This window comes from Apis mellifera, linkage group LG11 (assembly GCF_003254395.2).
Source record: "Apis mellifera strain DH4 linkage group LG11, Amel_HAv3.1, whole genome shotgun sequence".
Lineage (NCBI taxonomy): Eukaryota > Metazoa > Arthropoda > Insecta > Hymenoptera > Apidae > Apis > Apis mellifera.
The window spans coordinates 6,320,135-6,337,158 of NC_037648.1; the positions used below are offsets into that span (position 1 = coordinate 6,320,135).

The window sequence follows — 17,024 nt, forward strand, 5'->3', positions numbered from 1 at the left end:
CGATATATATTTTGTTCGATCGAAATTTTATTTTAAAATCGAGACAAATAAATTTCGGTAGTATTGATTTATTTTAACACACAATTCGTACGTATCACGAAAATGTTTCTCATAAAAGTAGAAAAGTCAATTTTAGACATTAAGATTTTATACTTACTTGGAATTCTGTTGATGGCACGTAGAGGTCTAAGGACTCTTATTGTCCTTATTGCCGATAAATTCATGTTTTCCACGTTCAAACAATATTCCAGAGCACTGAAATAAAATTAAATATAAGTTTTTTTATTTTCTGGTCAAACCTGTTTTATTATGCTAAATATTTATTCTATGTGTTCTATAAAATATTTTAATATATATTTATGTTTATAAATTATATACATTTTATATATTATATATTATATACATTTATAATAAAATAATAAAAGATCATCAAATTAAAAATTTATCATCAAAATGTTTAAAACGTATTTCATTAATGGCAGACTTTTGTTTATAATAGTACTAATGGTTAATGAGTAGATCGTAAGAGAACATGTATTTAACAAAAAGAAGCGCAAAACAAATACATAATTTTTATACATTTTATACATATTTTTACATATTATACATATTACATTATACATATTTATTTATTATATTGTACACATATTCATATATTTTTTATTCAATAAAAATAAACTATTATTTTTACTGTTTCTTAAAATTCTTAAATTTTAGATTATGAAGAAATAATAATATTTAATATTATCATAAAATGATTATTAGTGAAAAAGTAAGAAAAAGATAGAAACAATTTTTTTACAATTATTTTTCAAGAAAATCAAATTTAAAAAGTTCACTTTATAAGCATATAATTACAATAAAATATCATAATATATTGATTAATAATATAATGATTTTTAAATAAATTTTCTTCTTTACTTTTATTTTTTGAAAAGTAAAAATATTGTTTTAATTTCTCAAAAAATTATGTTTATATTAAGAAATTGAGATTGAATTTTTCTAAAATTTAATATTCTAAAGGAATTCTCAATATTAAAATTAAAAATAAAAAAAGTAAATAGTTTAACAAAAAGGAATTTATAAAAAAAAATTACAATCATATATTCAAAAACTCAAATTATTTCATTTAAAATTCTAAGGATTAAGTTTTCTAATGAAATGTATATATTTTACTATGACAAATAAAAACATGTATCAAGATATTTAAGATTCAATAAGGAACAAATGAAACAATTTGAATGTCTCATATAGTAATACTATTGTATCCCAAGAGATAAATAGAGTTATGCATGTTATGCTTAAATGCTACTATAGTTGCACATGTGGATATTATGCTTAGAATACTACGATAGAGAATTGAGACCATCCCATGTGAACTTTCAAAGATTAGCAAAACTTAAGCTTAATTTTGTACTCAAAAATGATAAAGATAAAATGATACATCTTTCAGAAACTTTGTAAAGCACAATATGTATAAATCTAAAAATGAATTATAGAAAATATTTTAAATAATTCTAGTTAAATATTTTACAAGAAAAACAATTTGATCTTTAGTTATATTTTTTATTCTCTTAATTCAATAGTCTCTTTATTAATTCAATTTAATTCAATTTGTTATGTCACGTAATAATATATTATGTGATCAAAACATCATTGAGTGATTTATAAAATTTTCAATCATTTATAAGAAAAACTCGAATATATTCGATATATTTCTTCCTCAATATTTTAATTTATTTAATTTTTATAAGTTTTTTTTATAGATTTCTTATTGCATTTATATTTTATAAATTATTTTTAAATTATAATCAATTAATAATCAATTAAAATAAAACATTCCATATATTAAATAATAATAGTACAAAAACATTTGCTACTTAGGATAGCAAAATATAATATAATATTTTTAATATAATATATTTAATTTTGTGAAATTTTTGTGTTAAATATTTTAACAATAAATATGTTCAATAAAATGTATTGAATTTTCTTACATAAACACATTTTTAATTACTTTAGATAAAAAGAATATAAAAAAATTTATCGAATTCAAATCTGTATTCTATTTTAGTAATAAAGAAAAGGTTAAAACTCAATGAACCAACGATAAACCGTACATTTCAAACTATATATTCTTTAATACTTTTCACTTGAAACATATTAAGTTTCAAAATAAAAATTCTAACATAAATCATAAATGTAAACGTAAATATATTAAATAATGAAATTATAATTTTCTTATTGAAAAATAATTTGAAAAATAATTTACTTGACACACTAATTATTCAAAAGATAATACAATAAAATTATTTCAACTACATAGTAAATATATACAAATTTTTATTATTTAAACTTAAATAAATAACATGAATATTATTGATAAATATATATAACAATACTTTATATAGGATAATATTAGAAATATTAATAAATTTTTAAATATACTAATAATTCAATAAAATAATTATAATTATATATTTTTTATAAATATAATTATATATATAATTAATATATAATTATAATATATATAATTTTTTATAAATATATTAATTTCAACTCAAATATTTGGAATTATATAATTTTTTTAATTTTGTAAGATGTTTATTTTAGTCAAAAATGTGTATAATATTCGCTTTAAAAAACCGAATAAATTCTTTTAATTTTCTTTACATCATATAATATAAATACTACATGTAATATAAGTTATATATTACAATATAAGTTATATATTACATAATAGTATGATATATAGAACAAATTTATATCATATAAATTATATTTTATATTGTATATATACAAAATGGGAGCAAATAAATAGTAAAACTGAAAATAATTCTAAATGCATTGAAAGTAAATCATAAAAGAAATAACATTTTTTTCATTTGAAGTTTCGTTTTCGAGAAAATTGAGTTCGAAAATTTGTCAAGCGTAAATTTGAATAATTCTCGATTGGATAAAAATGAATTATTAATAAAAAAAATTTTACATATACAAATAAACGAAAAATATAAAGTAAAATTTTTTTATTTAAAAATAAATCTTTGAAAAAATAAATTTTGAAAATTCAATAAGTATACAAATATTTGACTAAATTTCAATATATTTCAATTTTATTAAAAAACGAAGATTTAAATGGTAAAATTTTATTATTTTTTTTATTTTTTTATTTTTTATTTTTTATTTTTTACTATATTTTATTCTTTACTTTTGATTTATAAAATAAGAAACAGAAATCTTAACATAATACTGAAATAATATACTGTAATTCTTTATTTCAACAAAGTTTTTTCAAAACAATAATAATTTATCAAAAAATTAAAAAAAAATTTATTTTCATATATAATTAAATTTATTATAAAAACTTTTATATAAATAAATTTACATAATAAAATTACTATATTTTATATTGTTTAATATTTTGAATAAATATAATATAATTTTTACATATTAAATATTTTTATAAGTTATTTATATAATAATCCACATTCTAATTATTAAATCATTAAGTAATAAATACATTTTTTCCGAAAAATAAATCTAAAATTTTAATATACTGTATTTTTTTAATAATTTGAATAAATATTAATTATAATAATATTATATAATAATATTATAATAATATTATTGTTTTATTAATATTTTATTTTAAAAAATATGTTTTTATCATATCCATACATTAATTGATAAAAACAATTTTTTCTTAGCTTTAAAAAAATTAAAAAATTTTAAATTTGAAAAAACTAAAATAAAACTCTATTTGAATTACATTTACTATTTCTCAATTTGTTATTTTGTATATGAAAAAATAAATTGAATATATATTATATAATATTTTATTTCTATTAAATCAATAATATTAAATAAATAAATTATTTTAAAATATAATTTAGAAATGTTAAATTTTTATATTCTAATGAAGAAATGTTTTTTCTATAAAATTTAGATAAAAAATTATATTTATTGTTTAAAATTTTTAATATAATTTGGTATAATTTTAATTATATTAGCTATCAGGATTACTTTTAATTATTTTTAATATAATAATTTGTTAACTTTTAGGCATTAAATGTTAAATATTTTATTTCAAATTAAATTGAAAATCCCTTTATTAATTTAAAAGCAAGAAATTTAGAATTTCTTTTAGAAATTTAAAAATTTTTAATTAAATGTATTAAAAAATATATTATAAATAGATTTAATATTATACTTATTCAGTATAATTTTATTGAATGAAATCACTAAATTATCAAACCAAATCCTATCAAAATAAATTAAATTTAAATTTAAATATTAATGTAACTTGAATTTTGCATATAATTACAAAACTTTGTTATCGTGTATTTCAAAATCTCAGTAAAATTATCAACCGTGAATATATTAAAATCAATTCCAATAAATAGAGTTCAAATTAATGAAATTCTACTATATCAGAATGAAATTTTAATTTATATCCGATTGAATTCTTTTATTTGAATGTGAACTCTTATTATTGAAACAAGAAATCATATATAATAGGAAGAATCGGTGACTTTCTATCATATAAAGTTAATATCATGAACTGTTTATCTTCGACAAGTTCAACTAAGTAGAATAAGATTCTATTTATTCAGACACATAGCATTAATAGATTCCACTTATTATCAGATTATTATTACATATTATCAATATTCATAATAAAATTTCATTCATCAGTTTACAGTCAAATATAAGAGTAATATTTTTATTTTGGTTTCGATAATAATTTTATTTAAATATTCTATTTTATTATAGATTTTTAAACGAAAATATCTATTCTTAGTAAAAATTCATAATTGTGAATTATTATTTCATATTTTACAATAATAAATATAAAAATAACATTCCTATCTCTTTTTGGATAATAATTTACATTTATTCAAAAATTCTATCTTATATTATTATTAAGAATATAACATTTTATTTATAACATTTTAATTATTAAAAACAAAAATTCATAATTATGAATTGAATCCACAAACAGAAAAACTCAAAAATAAAATATATATATGAAATATATATGAAAAATATATATATATTGAATATATATATATATATATATATATATATATATATATATATATATATATTGAATTAAAAACAACATTCATAAAAATAATATTTAAATATTTCATATTTTTCCTTTAAATATTAAATATTTATAAATTCATAATCATAATAGTATTAAATTAAATTAATTATTAAAATTAATTTAAATAATTATAACTTTCTTAACTTTTTTTATATAAAATATAATATATAGAAAAGAAGTCTATTTATTAGTGTTATTTTTTATTATTTATTTAATTATGTAATTTTTTTTAAACGAATATTCGCCTAATATTGAAAGAAATGCAAGCCTTATAATGAAATTAATAATCGCATATTGTATAATTAATAGTTGCAAATTTAGCATTAAAATTTCGTTTAATTAATGTTTAATAATTCGTTTAATAAAAATCGATTAACATTAATTGAATAATATAATATAAAATGAATCATTTCACTAATTTTACTCCAACTACCAACTTTAACCAACTAAATTTATTCGTAAATTATTTATTATATAAAAAAATACTTCAAACAAAAATTTTTTATAATATCTAGAACATTAATTAAAAAATTTATTAGAATATTAGCCATTAAAATTTATTAGCATTTAGAATCATATATTTGTATATTATAGATTATATTCAAAAAATAAAATAAACTTCATTCCTTTATTCATTCTTCCAAAAAATGAAATATAAAAAAATTAATTATTGCATACCGTTTATTATCAAAAAATTTTCTTTGAAACATATTTTTATATGTTTATATGTTTACAAATAGTTTACAAGTAAGTTCAGAGTTAAATAACTTATTCTATATAATATAAATAAATTTTAATAAGTATTTTATTTATTGCGCAATATCTAATAACGTCTCAATATATATATATAATCTTTTTTCAAAAAAAAGGTACATAAAGATCAAATTAAAAAAATTTATATATATATAGAAATTTGCCAATGATTAATTTGTTTCTTAATTTTCATCAATAATTTTATATACATTATACAGAAACATTATACAAATAATATTATATATATATATATACATACACACAAATTATATACATAACAAATTCCTAAATAAGATAAATAACAAATAAATAAGATAATTAACAAACACTTACCCAGCAATTACTATAAAGAAGTCCAATCTATTCCAGGAATCTGCGAGATACGTTCCTTTCCCATAAATGCCCATCGCGACCATTTTGATTGTCATTTCCAGAGAGAAAAAGGCGAAAATGATGTCATCGAACATCTGTAAGCCGGAAGAATAAGGAGACCGATTAGACGTGAACACATCCTAATCATGCGGACGTAATTGATCAAGGACATTAGAACAGCAAGTTTCATTAGTTGTCGAACCAATTGCAACTCAATCGTGTTTGCCACCCCTTTCTGCTTGACGTGTAAAACCGAACATGAAAAGCAAAACAAACAGTGCAATTAATCCTCTGGCGCCACGATTTTCGTATCTATATATTTTTTTATGGAACTTTGAAAGAAAAAGAAAAAACTTTCTTTCGATTCTCTTTTTTTCTTCCTTTTTCTTTTATCTATCTCTCTCTCTCTCTCTCTCTCTCTCTCTCTCTCTCTCTCTCTCTCTCTCTCTCTCTCTCTCTCTTTCTCTCTCGTAAAGGAGCTTTTTTTTGTTTTTCTTTTCTTTTATATTTTTGAATAAAGATAAAGACAAAAAATATAGCAATCCGTTATTTTCAGTCGGGAAAAAATTTCAGTCAGAAAGTTTCACTATTTTTGAAGATATTTTAAAAGATAAGTATAGATTAGTTCGGTGTATTTCTAAATAAAACTCAAATTTTTTATTTGTATTTTATATAAGTGTAAAATTCAATATATTTTTTAAAAGAAATTAAAATTTTATTTAAAAATCGAATAAATGATATAAATTTTATCTCAAAGTAATTTCCATTATTTCTTTATAACTTTAACCTTTTAGATTCAATATTGTATTCGTTATTAATACTCAGTCTCAAAATATGCAATTTTTTTTATAATAATTAAATGTATAACTTCTTTTATCCAAATATGATTTTAAATGTTTTTTCAATAAATTTTTTTAATAAATAAGTAATATTATTTTTTTAATAAAGATATAAAAGAATTTTTTTAATAAAGATATAAATAAATTGCCAATAAAATTGCTAAAATTTCAATTCTTTTTTTTATATAATTGATATTCAATTTACACAAATAATTTTAAATGACTTGAGGTCAATTAATTTTTTTGATTTATCAAAGTTACTTAAATATAAATACAACTTTAAAAAATATTAAAAACAAAAAATATTATAAACAATATGTTTTAAAATAAGAAATAACTTATACATTGATTTAATTTTTAATTTTCAGATTTAAAAGTTTAAAACTTAAAAACTTAAATTTTTAATCATTTTTGAAATATGTAGATCGTAATATATTTTTTTATATTTTCGAATGAGCAAAATTTATTTTATAATTTTACTTTAAATATCAATATTTTCCTTTCGTTTAAATATTATATAAAAATATTATATTATTTAATATGCATTATATCTTGAACAATCTTCTGGATTATAAATGGATATAATAATTTAAATTATTCCATAAATTCGTGCGTATTTTTAATTACAAAAAAATAAATACAAATAAATACAAAATCATATTTTCATCTATAATTCGCCATTAATTTACATAATTTCTCATCTTCTTGATAATATTTTTTTAAATTTATCTTCATACGATATAATTCTATAAAATTTTTATATAATAATAATAAATAATATTTAAAATATTAATAAATTTCTATATAATTCTTGAAAATTTTTTAATAAATTATTAATTTATATTAAATATTTGTTTAATATTTTTCTTTCAATATTTAATATTTATTCGGTAAATGTAATATAAAGTTTCATATTTTTAAAAATTTCTATACGATAAAAAAATATTTAAAACTTTAAAAGAACTAATATTATTAAATATGCAAAAAAAGATTATGTAAAATATCGATTATTCGAAAATAAAATATTTCATATTCTAAATATTCTTTATTTCAGATATGCTTTCCGAAATAATTATTAATTTATTCTATATGATATTCTCAAAGCAAATACATCTTACAAATATCAATAACAAAATCGAAACAATATGAATAATATCATCTATATTTATATAAAAAAACAAGAAAACATTTTTTTTATGAATAAGATTTACAAGATTTTCATTAATATCATATATAAATATGTAGAAAATAATAACAATAGAAAATATACAGATATCAGACCAAACCTAAGCGAAAAAACGAATTAATAATAACTTGGCAAATTATTTATATGTATTTTATACAGATTAGTAATTAAGTCGTATCTCTAATTAGACTTATTCAACGCAGTCGGTCGCACGTGATGACATAAAAAAAACGAAAAAGAAAGAGAATATCATGATTCCATCACAATTTAAAGAGCAGAAACCTATAAATCATGACGCACGGGATTGTAATTGCAATTTTTTTGCTTCACTAAATCTAAACATTATGAAAAATGAAAATGATATACAAAAGCCATCAAAATTTAGCTATTGCATTTCACATTCATCTTTATTTCAATACATTCGTCACAATAAATATGTATAATAAAAAAAAATAAAATATAATAAATATTTTACAAACCACTGTAACAATGAAATGTGACAATATGATTTCAAATATAAAAATAATTTGAATAAAAATTTTATTTTAAAAATTATTACAATTGTAAATATAGGATATAAAAGAGGAGTTAAAAAAGATATAAAAAAAATTTTATTATGATGTTCGTAATATCTAATAATTATATAATGATATTTAAATTGTTAAAATATTATCAATAAATTTTTTATTGTGAATGACTTTGAAAATATTTTCATTCATTTTATATATTTTTCAATAATTTAATTTAATAATGATTTAATTTTTATTTACAACAAATAACTGAATATTTTATTTGCTTATTGTATTATTTTGTAAACATTAATATTAGAATATTAGTAAATTTATAATTAACTAAATTAAAAAAATATATTTAAGAAAATAAATGAAACAATAAGCAATGATAATAAAGATAAAAAGTAAAACATAAAAATTCTTACTTATATTCTATTTCTTATAATTTATATTAAGAATAATTTATTCGATAGATATTAAATTTGTAATTTTGTAAATTTAATTTGAAACATTAGAAAAAAATTTATTCAAAATTAAAAATAAATTTGACTTCTTCATTGTTCATCTTTTTATTCTTTGATATAAGAGAGCCACAAAAAATCTTTATCACACTATCTTACAAAGAAATTCACTTATTTTGAAAAATCTGATTTTAACAAAAATTTATGTATATATAAAGTGTTATGAGTATAAATAGAGCAATTTATAATTTATTAAAAAATTTATTTTCTAATATTTTATAGAAATACTTTATAGAAGATACTTTATAGATAACAGAATAATTAATATCTTAATATTTTATAATTTAAAATTTTGTTTTATCTCATATAAAATTATAAAAATGAAATATTAAAAGTTATAAGTTGATTTTATCATGAAATAAAATTCCATGAATAAAAAAATTTTTATATATAATTACGATTTACATGCTCACAATATTACATATAAAATCGAATTAAATTATTTATTAATATATAATATAAATTATTATATTATATATTATATAATATTATATAATATTATATATTATTATAGATATTTTGATAACATAATTTATTAATTGAATTGAAAAATCTATAAAAAATTTGACCATATTACAACGATAAGTCTATTATTCCCGATATTTCTAATACTTCTATTATCACTTTTTATTATCTATTGTATAACATCTATTGCATAGTTCAAATTTCAAAAAACTTATTGAAAGTGCATTTCTTCCATAGCTCCTTTTATTCGAGAAAATAAAAAAACAGAGATTTATAAAGTGGAAAATCATGCGAATATAGATACAGTAGAGCATTGTAATCGATTTTAAATTTAAAAATTCTTTCAGAGGAATGACAAGCCAAGTTATAGAAGAGCAATCTGAACGCCAACATCTTCGACAGATTGACATTCCTCTTGAAACTATTCTGCCCGATGAAAAACGCGTGGTTTCAACGTGGTATCATTTCCATAAACCCTGACCAATTTTTCATAAAATTCTCTATTGATGATTCACCATTTTTTAAGTAAATCTCCCTTTGCTCTAATTCATAGTTTTATTTTTTACGTGATATCCAATATGGAAACTAATTCATACAATGTAAGTTAGCTAAAACAATCGACAATACGTATCTCTTGCATACCGGTAGAGAGGTGATCAGCATGGATGTAATTGTCTACACTACTATAAGTTCGACAGAAACAGAATTATTCTCGAAGCTTTATTGTCATATCTTGTGCAGATTTGAATGTTGATCTACTAGGCTCGAATAGACTTGAGTTTAAAAATAAATTCGAATATATTATGAATTTGAAAAACAATATATATACAAGGTATCTCATTTAATTTTGATACATTGATTGTTAATATTATTATTTGTAACGAAAAATATTTCAAATGAAAATTGAATGATATAAAGAAATGCATATTATGGTATTTTTATTAATTCCTTTTAATACATAAAGTTGTAACAACTTTGTTTTTTTTTTAAATAAATTTTTTTTAATACATCGATCAATTCAATATTCATTATAAAAAAAATATTAATTCATATATGCTTAAAAATTATTGGTTTAGCAAATATTTTTAAATTTTGTAAAACTTATTGCATGATAAAAGATAAGAAAAATATGAACACGCGAACGAGTATATTTTGTATATTTCTTATCTCTCAAAATGAAATAAGGCGCCCTGTATACAGAATGTTAATATATTTATAAAATATTTTTGAAGAATTTTACAGATCAAAACAAAAATTGATACATAAAAATATCAGTTGAAACTTATTTATTAATTTATTATAATTTATTATATGCATTAAACGAAACGAAACATATTGAAATCAATCTGTCTCAGTTTCACTATTGTTGCATTCTGTCTCATTTTATCTAATGCAAAATTAAATTACTTATGGCTTAATAAATAAGTCTCAATTAATATTTTATTTAATATTTGTCTTAATCCTTAAATAATTAATATATTATGTATAATTATAAATTAAAATTGATATAAAAATAAATAAATATGCTTGTAATATACGTACTTGTAATATTTTACAGCGATTTGTTACACACTGGTCATCGACGCATGGTTGGTACATCCCCAATGTAATGCAGTTTAAAAGAATTACCATCATGCTCACCCTTTCGAACCACGTGATACTATATGTTAAGGAAAGTGATTTGGCTGTGTTTCAATATTAGATTAAAGTTAACTATTAATTATATTAATTAAAAAAAGTTTTATATCTGAGATTTATTATCACAATTATTTTCAATAGTATATTTTCAAAATATATAATTATATAATTATTTAAAAAAATTTTGAAATTTTTATTTTCAAATAGACAATAGAATTTTCAAAATCGTATCTATTAAAAATAGATTTTCTATCTATTTATATCTATTTTTTGCTATTTCTTTGATTATTGCCTTACTGTAATATCAAGTTATTTATATATATTTATTTATATTCATTTTTTCGTTAATTTAATTAACTGTAATTTTCAGAATACGAATTAAGACTAATTAAGACTATTTCAAATTAAGAAGATTATTCGATAGTTATTAGTTAATATTAATCATATTAATTTTTATTTGAAAGATATCTAGAAAATTTTAGATATTCTTTCAACTATTTGAATGATACTTTTGACAATTACTCTTCACATCAATTCATGATAAATACTCTTTAAAAAACTCATGATAGTTTTATTTTCAAATGGATTTTTATATTTTTAATCTGAATAAATTATATATCATTAAAATTATTCTAATTATTCATTATGTTAAGAATTAATGTATGAAAAAATTATTTATTTATTATTAATATTTTCCAATAATAAAAAATATAATACAAGAATCTTTGATAATAAATTAAATATTAAAGTGAGAAAATAAAATTATTTTTTTTGATCAAAAATTAAATAAATTAATTTCTAATGACTTTTATTTATATTTATAAATGTCTTGTAATTTTCTATATATAATAAAAATCTTTATAATAAAAAAAAATATTATAAATATCTTTTTTGAATTAAAATCATAATTAAATTATGATTGAGTTGAATTAAAATTACAAAAAATAAATATATTTGATTATTTAATAGCAAATCAAATGAGAAAAATTTAATAATTGCATCAATAATTTAATTTATATTAGTAATAGTAATTAATAATTAAACAATCTCTCTCCGTGATATTCATATTAACAATATAATCATTTTTAATATTCAAATATTATATTATTGTACAAATTTTGTTTCATTATTTATTATAATAATATTGAATCATTAATAAATATTCATCTCTCAAGAATGAAATTGTTAATCCAAAGCGCAGCTGCACGACTTTATCATTTATTGTCAAAATTTTCTATCATTTAAATAATTAGTTGAAGGAATCCTATGTCTAGCTAGTAATTACGAAACAAATCTCTCATCAATTATTTCTATAAATATCGTTATTTAATTAGAAATTCATCCTCATTATAATATTATAATATTAATTGCATTCAATGATTCTTTAATCAGAAATTTCATTTATATTAATTGTTATAAATGGAAACAAAAATTAAATTTAATCACAAAATTATTAAGTTATTATTTAATAATAAATTTTAATTCGTAAAAATTTTTAAATTTTTTTTAAAATATTTAGAAAAATTAAAAAAAATTTATATAGATTGTTGCAATATTAATAAATATATCTTAAAAGAACAAAAAGATTTAACTAATTTAATTTTATTGTTTAATATTATAAATAATGATATTTATTTGAATCTTATTTATCAATTAATTAACATTCTATTAATTTCTTAAGTATAGATTAAATATATTATTAAATATAATGTTAACTTTTACAGATATTGCAAAAGTTAATTTTTCATAATAAAAATTATGAAAACATTAAATATAATAATAATAATATATATAATAATATATATATATATATATATATATATATATATATATATATTTTAATAAATTAAAATAAAAATAAAAATAAAATTTTTATAAAATAGAAAGGAATATAGTAATAATAATTTATATCTTTTTGTTTGCCATATTTTTTATTAAAGATAAAATTGCATTGGAAAAGTAATTGTGCAAAGTACAATCCTGAATTTTGAAAACTTCTCTCGAGTAAAATATACCAAAAATATTCATGCGTCAAACTTCAGGCGAACACATTATTCATAGAACTTTTAGTCATCTTCAATGGACGAACAAAGAAAAACAGTTTCGCAGATTAAGACCAACATTTTTATAGTTCAAAAATTTCGATTTAATTCATATATATATATAAACTTATTACTTCTGTTATTGAAATGAAATTAATCAAAATTGATAATTTTTATACATATATTTTTATTTAGAATGTTATTTATAATTATAATTATAATATGTATATTATGATATATAATATGTATACATATTTGATATATATATTATGATATATAATTTGTGATACATATTTGATAGGATTATAATCACATATTTTTATATATTTAATAGTAATAAAATAATATTATAAATATTAAATTCTAAACAATATAAAAAAATAATATAAATAAAATATATAACAAATAATATATAAAAATTTAATTAATATATTATATATATATATAATTTAATATGTATAAATTTTAAATATATATTTATACATAATATTAAATTAAATTATAATATATAATATTAATATATAATATTAAATTATAATATATGGTCTCTAATATTATATTTCATAATATATTAAATGAAATTATATCATAGTAATCGATCCCAATCGATTAAAACTAAAATTTAGAAAAAAGAGATATAAAGAGTGAAGAAGATCGTTAATTCGATTTATAGCACTTCGGTAACAAGTCTAAACGAACAGCTCGTTCTCCCCCAATAATTCGATTATAAAATAATTGAACGAACACACGTATCATGAAACAACATTACTCTCCATTTTCTTTTGCCGTTACATTCAATTGATACGACGAATGGACCAAAAAACTGATCGTTCCATTTTTATTTCTTCTCGATAATTCCTTCTATGCCATCAATAAGAGAACGAACATAGCGATCTAATCTACTGAATGCTTCACACTCTTGAAACTATTCGAAACTGTTATTACCACCTTTGTCGCGCCAATTTATCTAATGTTCCGGCATTTCACCATCGTATCGTGCCGTCACAAAACGATCGATCGATAAGACAAGGCATAACTTTAATCTTATAAATCGATCACGTTGCCAAGTGACTATTACCTAAACACTCTCGATGCGTGACTTAAATCACCCTCTCGGATCAGATAAATGATATTTCATTGGTAATCGACGAAACCGCGAATCTTTTTCCTTCATTCACGAAAACGTCTCGACACGGTTACGGTCACGTGAATTACACTGTTTCTATTACAGATAATTCTAGAACAGGAGTTCTACTAAAGCTATATATAGAGAGCTTTCAAAATATAATAAATCAAAATTAAATAATATTCAATGAAATTTAATCTAAATATAATTAATAATAGTTTTATGCATTGATTCGTCTGAAAAATATAATTACACTTTTTTTATAAATTATTAAATAAAATCTTATAATTTTAATTGAGGATCAATCGATGCAATCTTTTAATGTTTATCAAAAAATATATTACAGTTAAAAAATTGTTAAATTATTTGAAATCCTGCAGATATTACGAATTGCTTATGCTATAACAAATATTCGAACAATCTGGCATTACAAATACTATTAAATACTATATTATTCTTTTTTTAACATTATTGATCAAATTTCTTATTTCTTTTCATAATTTTTTATGTTTCTAGTCGAATACTTTATTGAATATTTTTTAACAAGAAAATATATATAATTATATTTTCCAAATATATCAATGTATAAATTATAAAATTATATTATATAATAATTACCATATAGTTACTATTACTAATTACCATATCATATAATATAATTATATTACTATATTATTATATATATTATATAATATATTATATATTATATATATTATTATATATATTATATATTATATGCATAAAATTATATCTATATTTATCTATATTATATCTATATTATCTTATATTTTTTAGAAATATTTTTTAAAAATAGATCAAAATTTAATTTCTCGAAATTCGATTTCATAAAATTTGAATTCGATATATTTTGAGATTAAAATTTTTTTTTTTATAAAATTTTTATTCTATCTAAAATAAAAATCTTGATTTCTAAAATACTTTAAATTATATACTTTATATACTTCGTTGAATATTATTTAATTTTGATATACAACATTTTTTTTATCTCCAATCATTTTTTATCTCCAAAGATTCTAGGATGTTATCTTGTAGAACGCTTTATATATATATATATATATATATATATATATATATATATATATATATATATATATATATATTGTTGTCTGGATTATGATGTTAATCGAATGTTTTGAACTTATGAATAAACGAGGATGTTTTATCAGAATTGTTGAAAGAATGAACGGAATAAAAATGTTAAGAATCGAATAATCGAAACTTCTAAACCTCGAAACTCTTCAAGGTTCAACAAGTATTGAGTTTCTAAACTTCGAAATTTTTTGCTATTTTTGCGATTCAAAATTTTTTTTAATTAAATTAATGATAATTTAATTAAGCTTGTTTAATTATTATTAATAATAATTAATAAAAATTAATTTTAATATATTCATAATTATAGTAATTTATAATGGTAAAAAAAACTTGAAAATTTAATTTTTAACAAATTAAACGAATGATTATTGTTCTATTAACTGTAATAATTGACTATGTATGAAATTAAATTTAAAGAATTTTAGAAATTAAAAATTTTTATTCAGTTTTTGATAAAATAAAAATTTTAAGAAAAGAAAAAAATTTAAATCTCACAATATATCAAGTTCAAATTTTGTAAATCTAGAAATCAATCTAGAAATCATTTGGATTTATTTCTAAAAAATATTTCTAGAAAATATAATAAAAAACATATAATAATATGATAGTAATAATAATAACTTTAATTTTTTATATTCAATTTTTTTTAAATTAAATCTTTTAAAAAAAATCTACTTATGAATCATGTAATTTTTATTAATATATTTCTAGATTCCTAAATTATTAAATAATTTATTTCTAAATTATTAAATAAATCGATTCAATTATCAATTTTTGTAACTGCATAAATCATACAACATAAATCATTAAAATATATCAATTCAAATTCTTATTTATTATTATTTCTACTTATCGAGATATTATTATTTCTTATTATTATTGATAATATTTGCTTTAAATACATTTTAATACCACGAAACAATTAATTTTCCAACATAATGATTAATTTTAATAATTTTCTAAACTCCATTCTACCGAGTATAAGATTAATAAATTTATAGTCAATTTTTTTTTTCAATTATCAAATTGAATTTTATTTTATGAAAATTGTGATACATCATTTACGTGTACTATAATTCAATTTCATATTGAATTATTAGAATTAAATTCATATTCTATTCAAATCTATATTTGCCGAGTATAAATCTATTGATTCTATTAATCCATTTCTTATTTTTTTTCAATTATCAATAATATGTATTTCATCTTATAAAAATGATGATACATTTATACTTTAATGCATAACGTTATGTCAATTTTATATTGAATTATCATGATTTTCAAATTTCATCTTACCGAAGATAATAAATACATCGATATCTATTATTATTTGTATTTTCTAAAAAA

The 17,024-nt window shown here is 17.8% G+C and overlaps 2 protein-coding genes across 12 annotated transcripts in view; one reads left to right on the forward strand and one right to left on the reverse strand.

The window, feature by feature from the left end:
* The window catches only part of LOC551883 (voltage-dependent T-type calcium channel subunit alpha-1G), a 198,429-nt gene that overhangs the window by 131,804 nt on the left and 49,601 nt on the right, over positions 1-17,024 (reverse strand). For 10 of the 11 annotated variants that reach the window (XM_026443546.1, XM_026443548.1, XM_026443547.1 and 7 more), the window contains 3 exon segments: positions 11,301-11,412; positions 6,197-6,330; positions 158-255 (listed from right to left, as the gene is read on the reverse strand). In XM_026443546.1, coding sequence (XP_026299331.1) covers positions 158-255; positions 6,197-6,330; positions 11,301-11,412 — 344 coding nt within the window. 11 annotated transcript variants of the gene reach the window in all.
* The window catches only part of LOC102653967, a 67,222-nt gene that overhangs the window by 31,962 nt on the left and 18,236 nt on the right, over positions 1-17,024 (forward strand). The gene's annotated exons all lie outside the window — the stretch shown is intronic.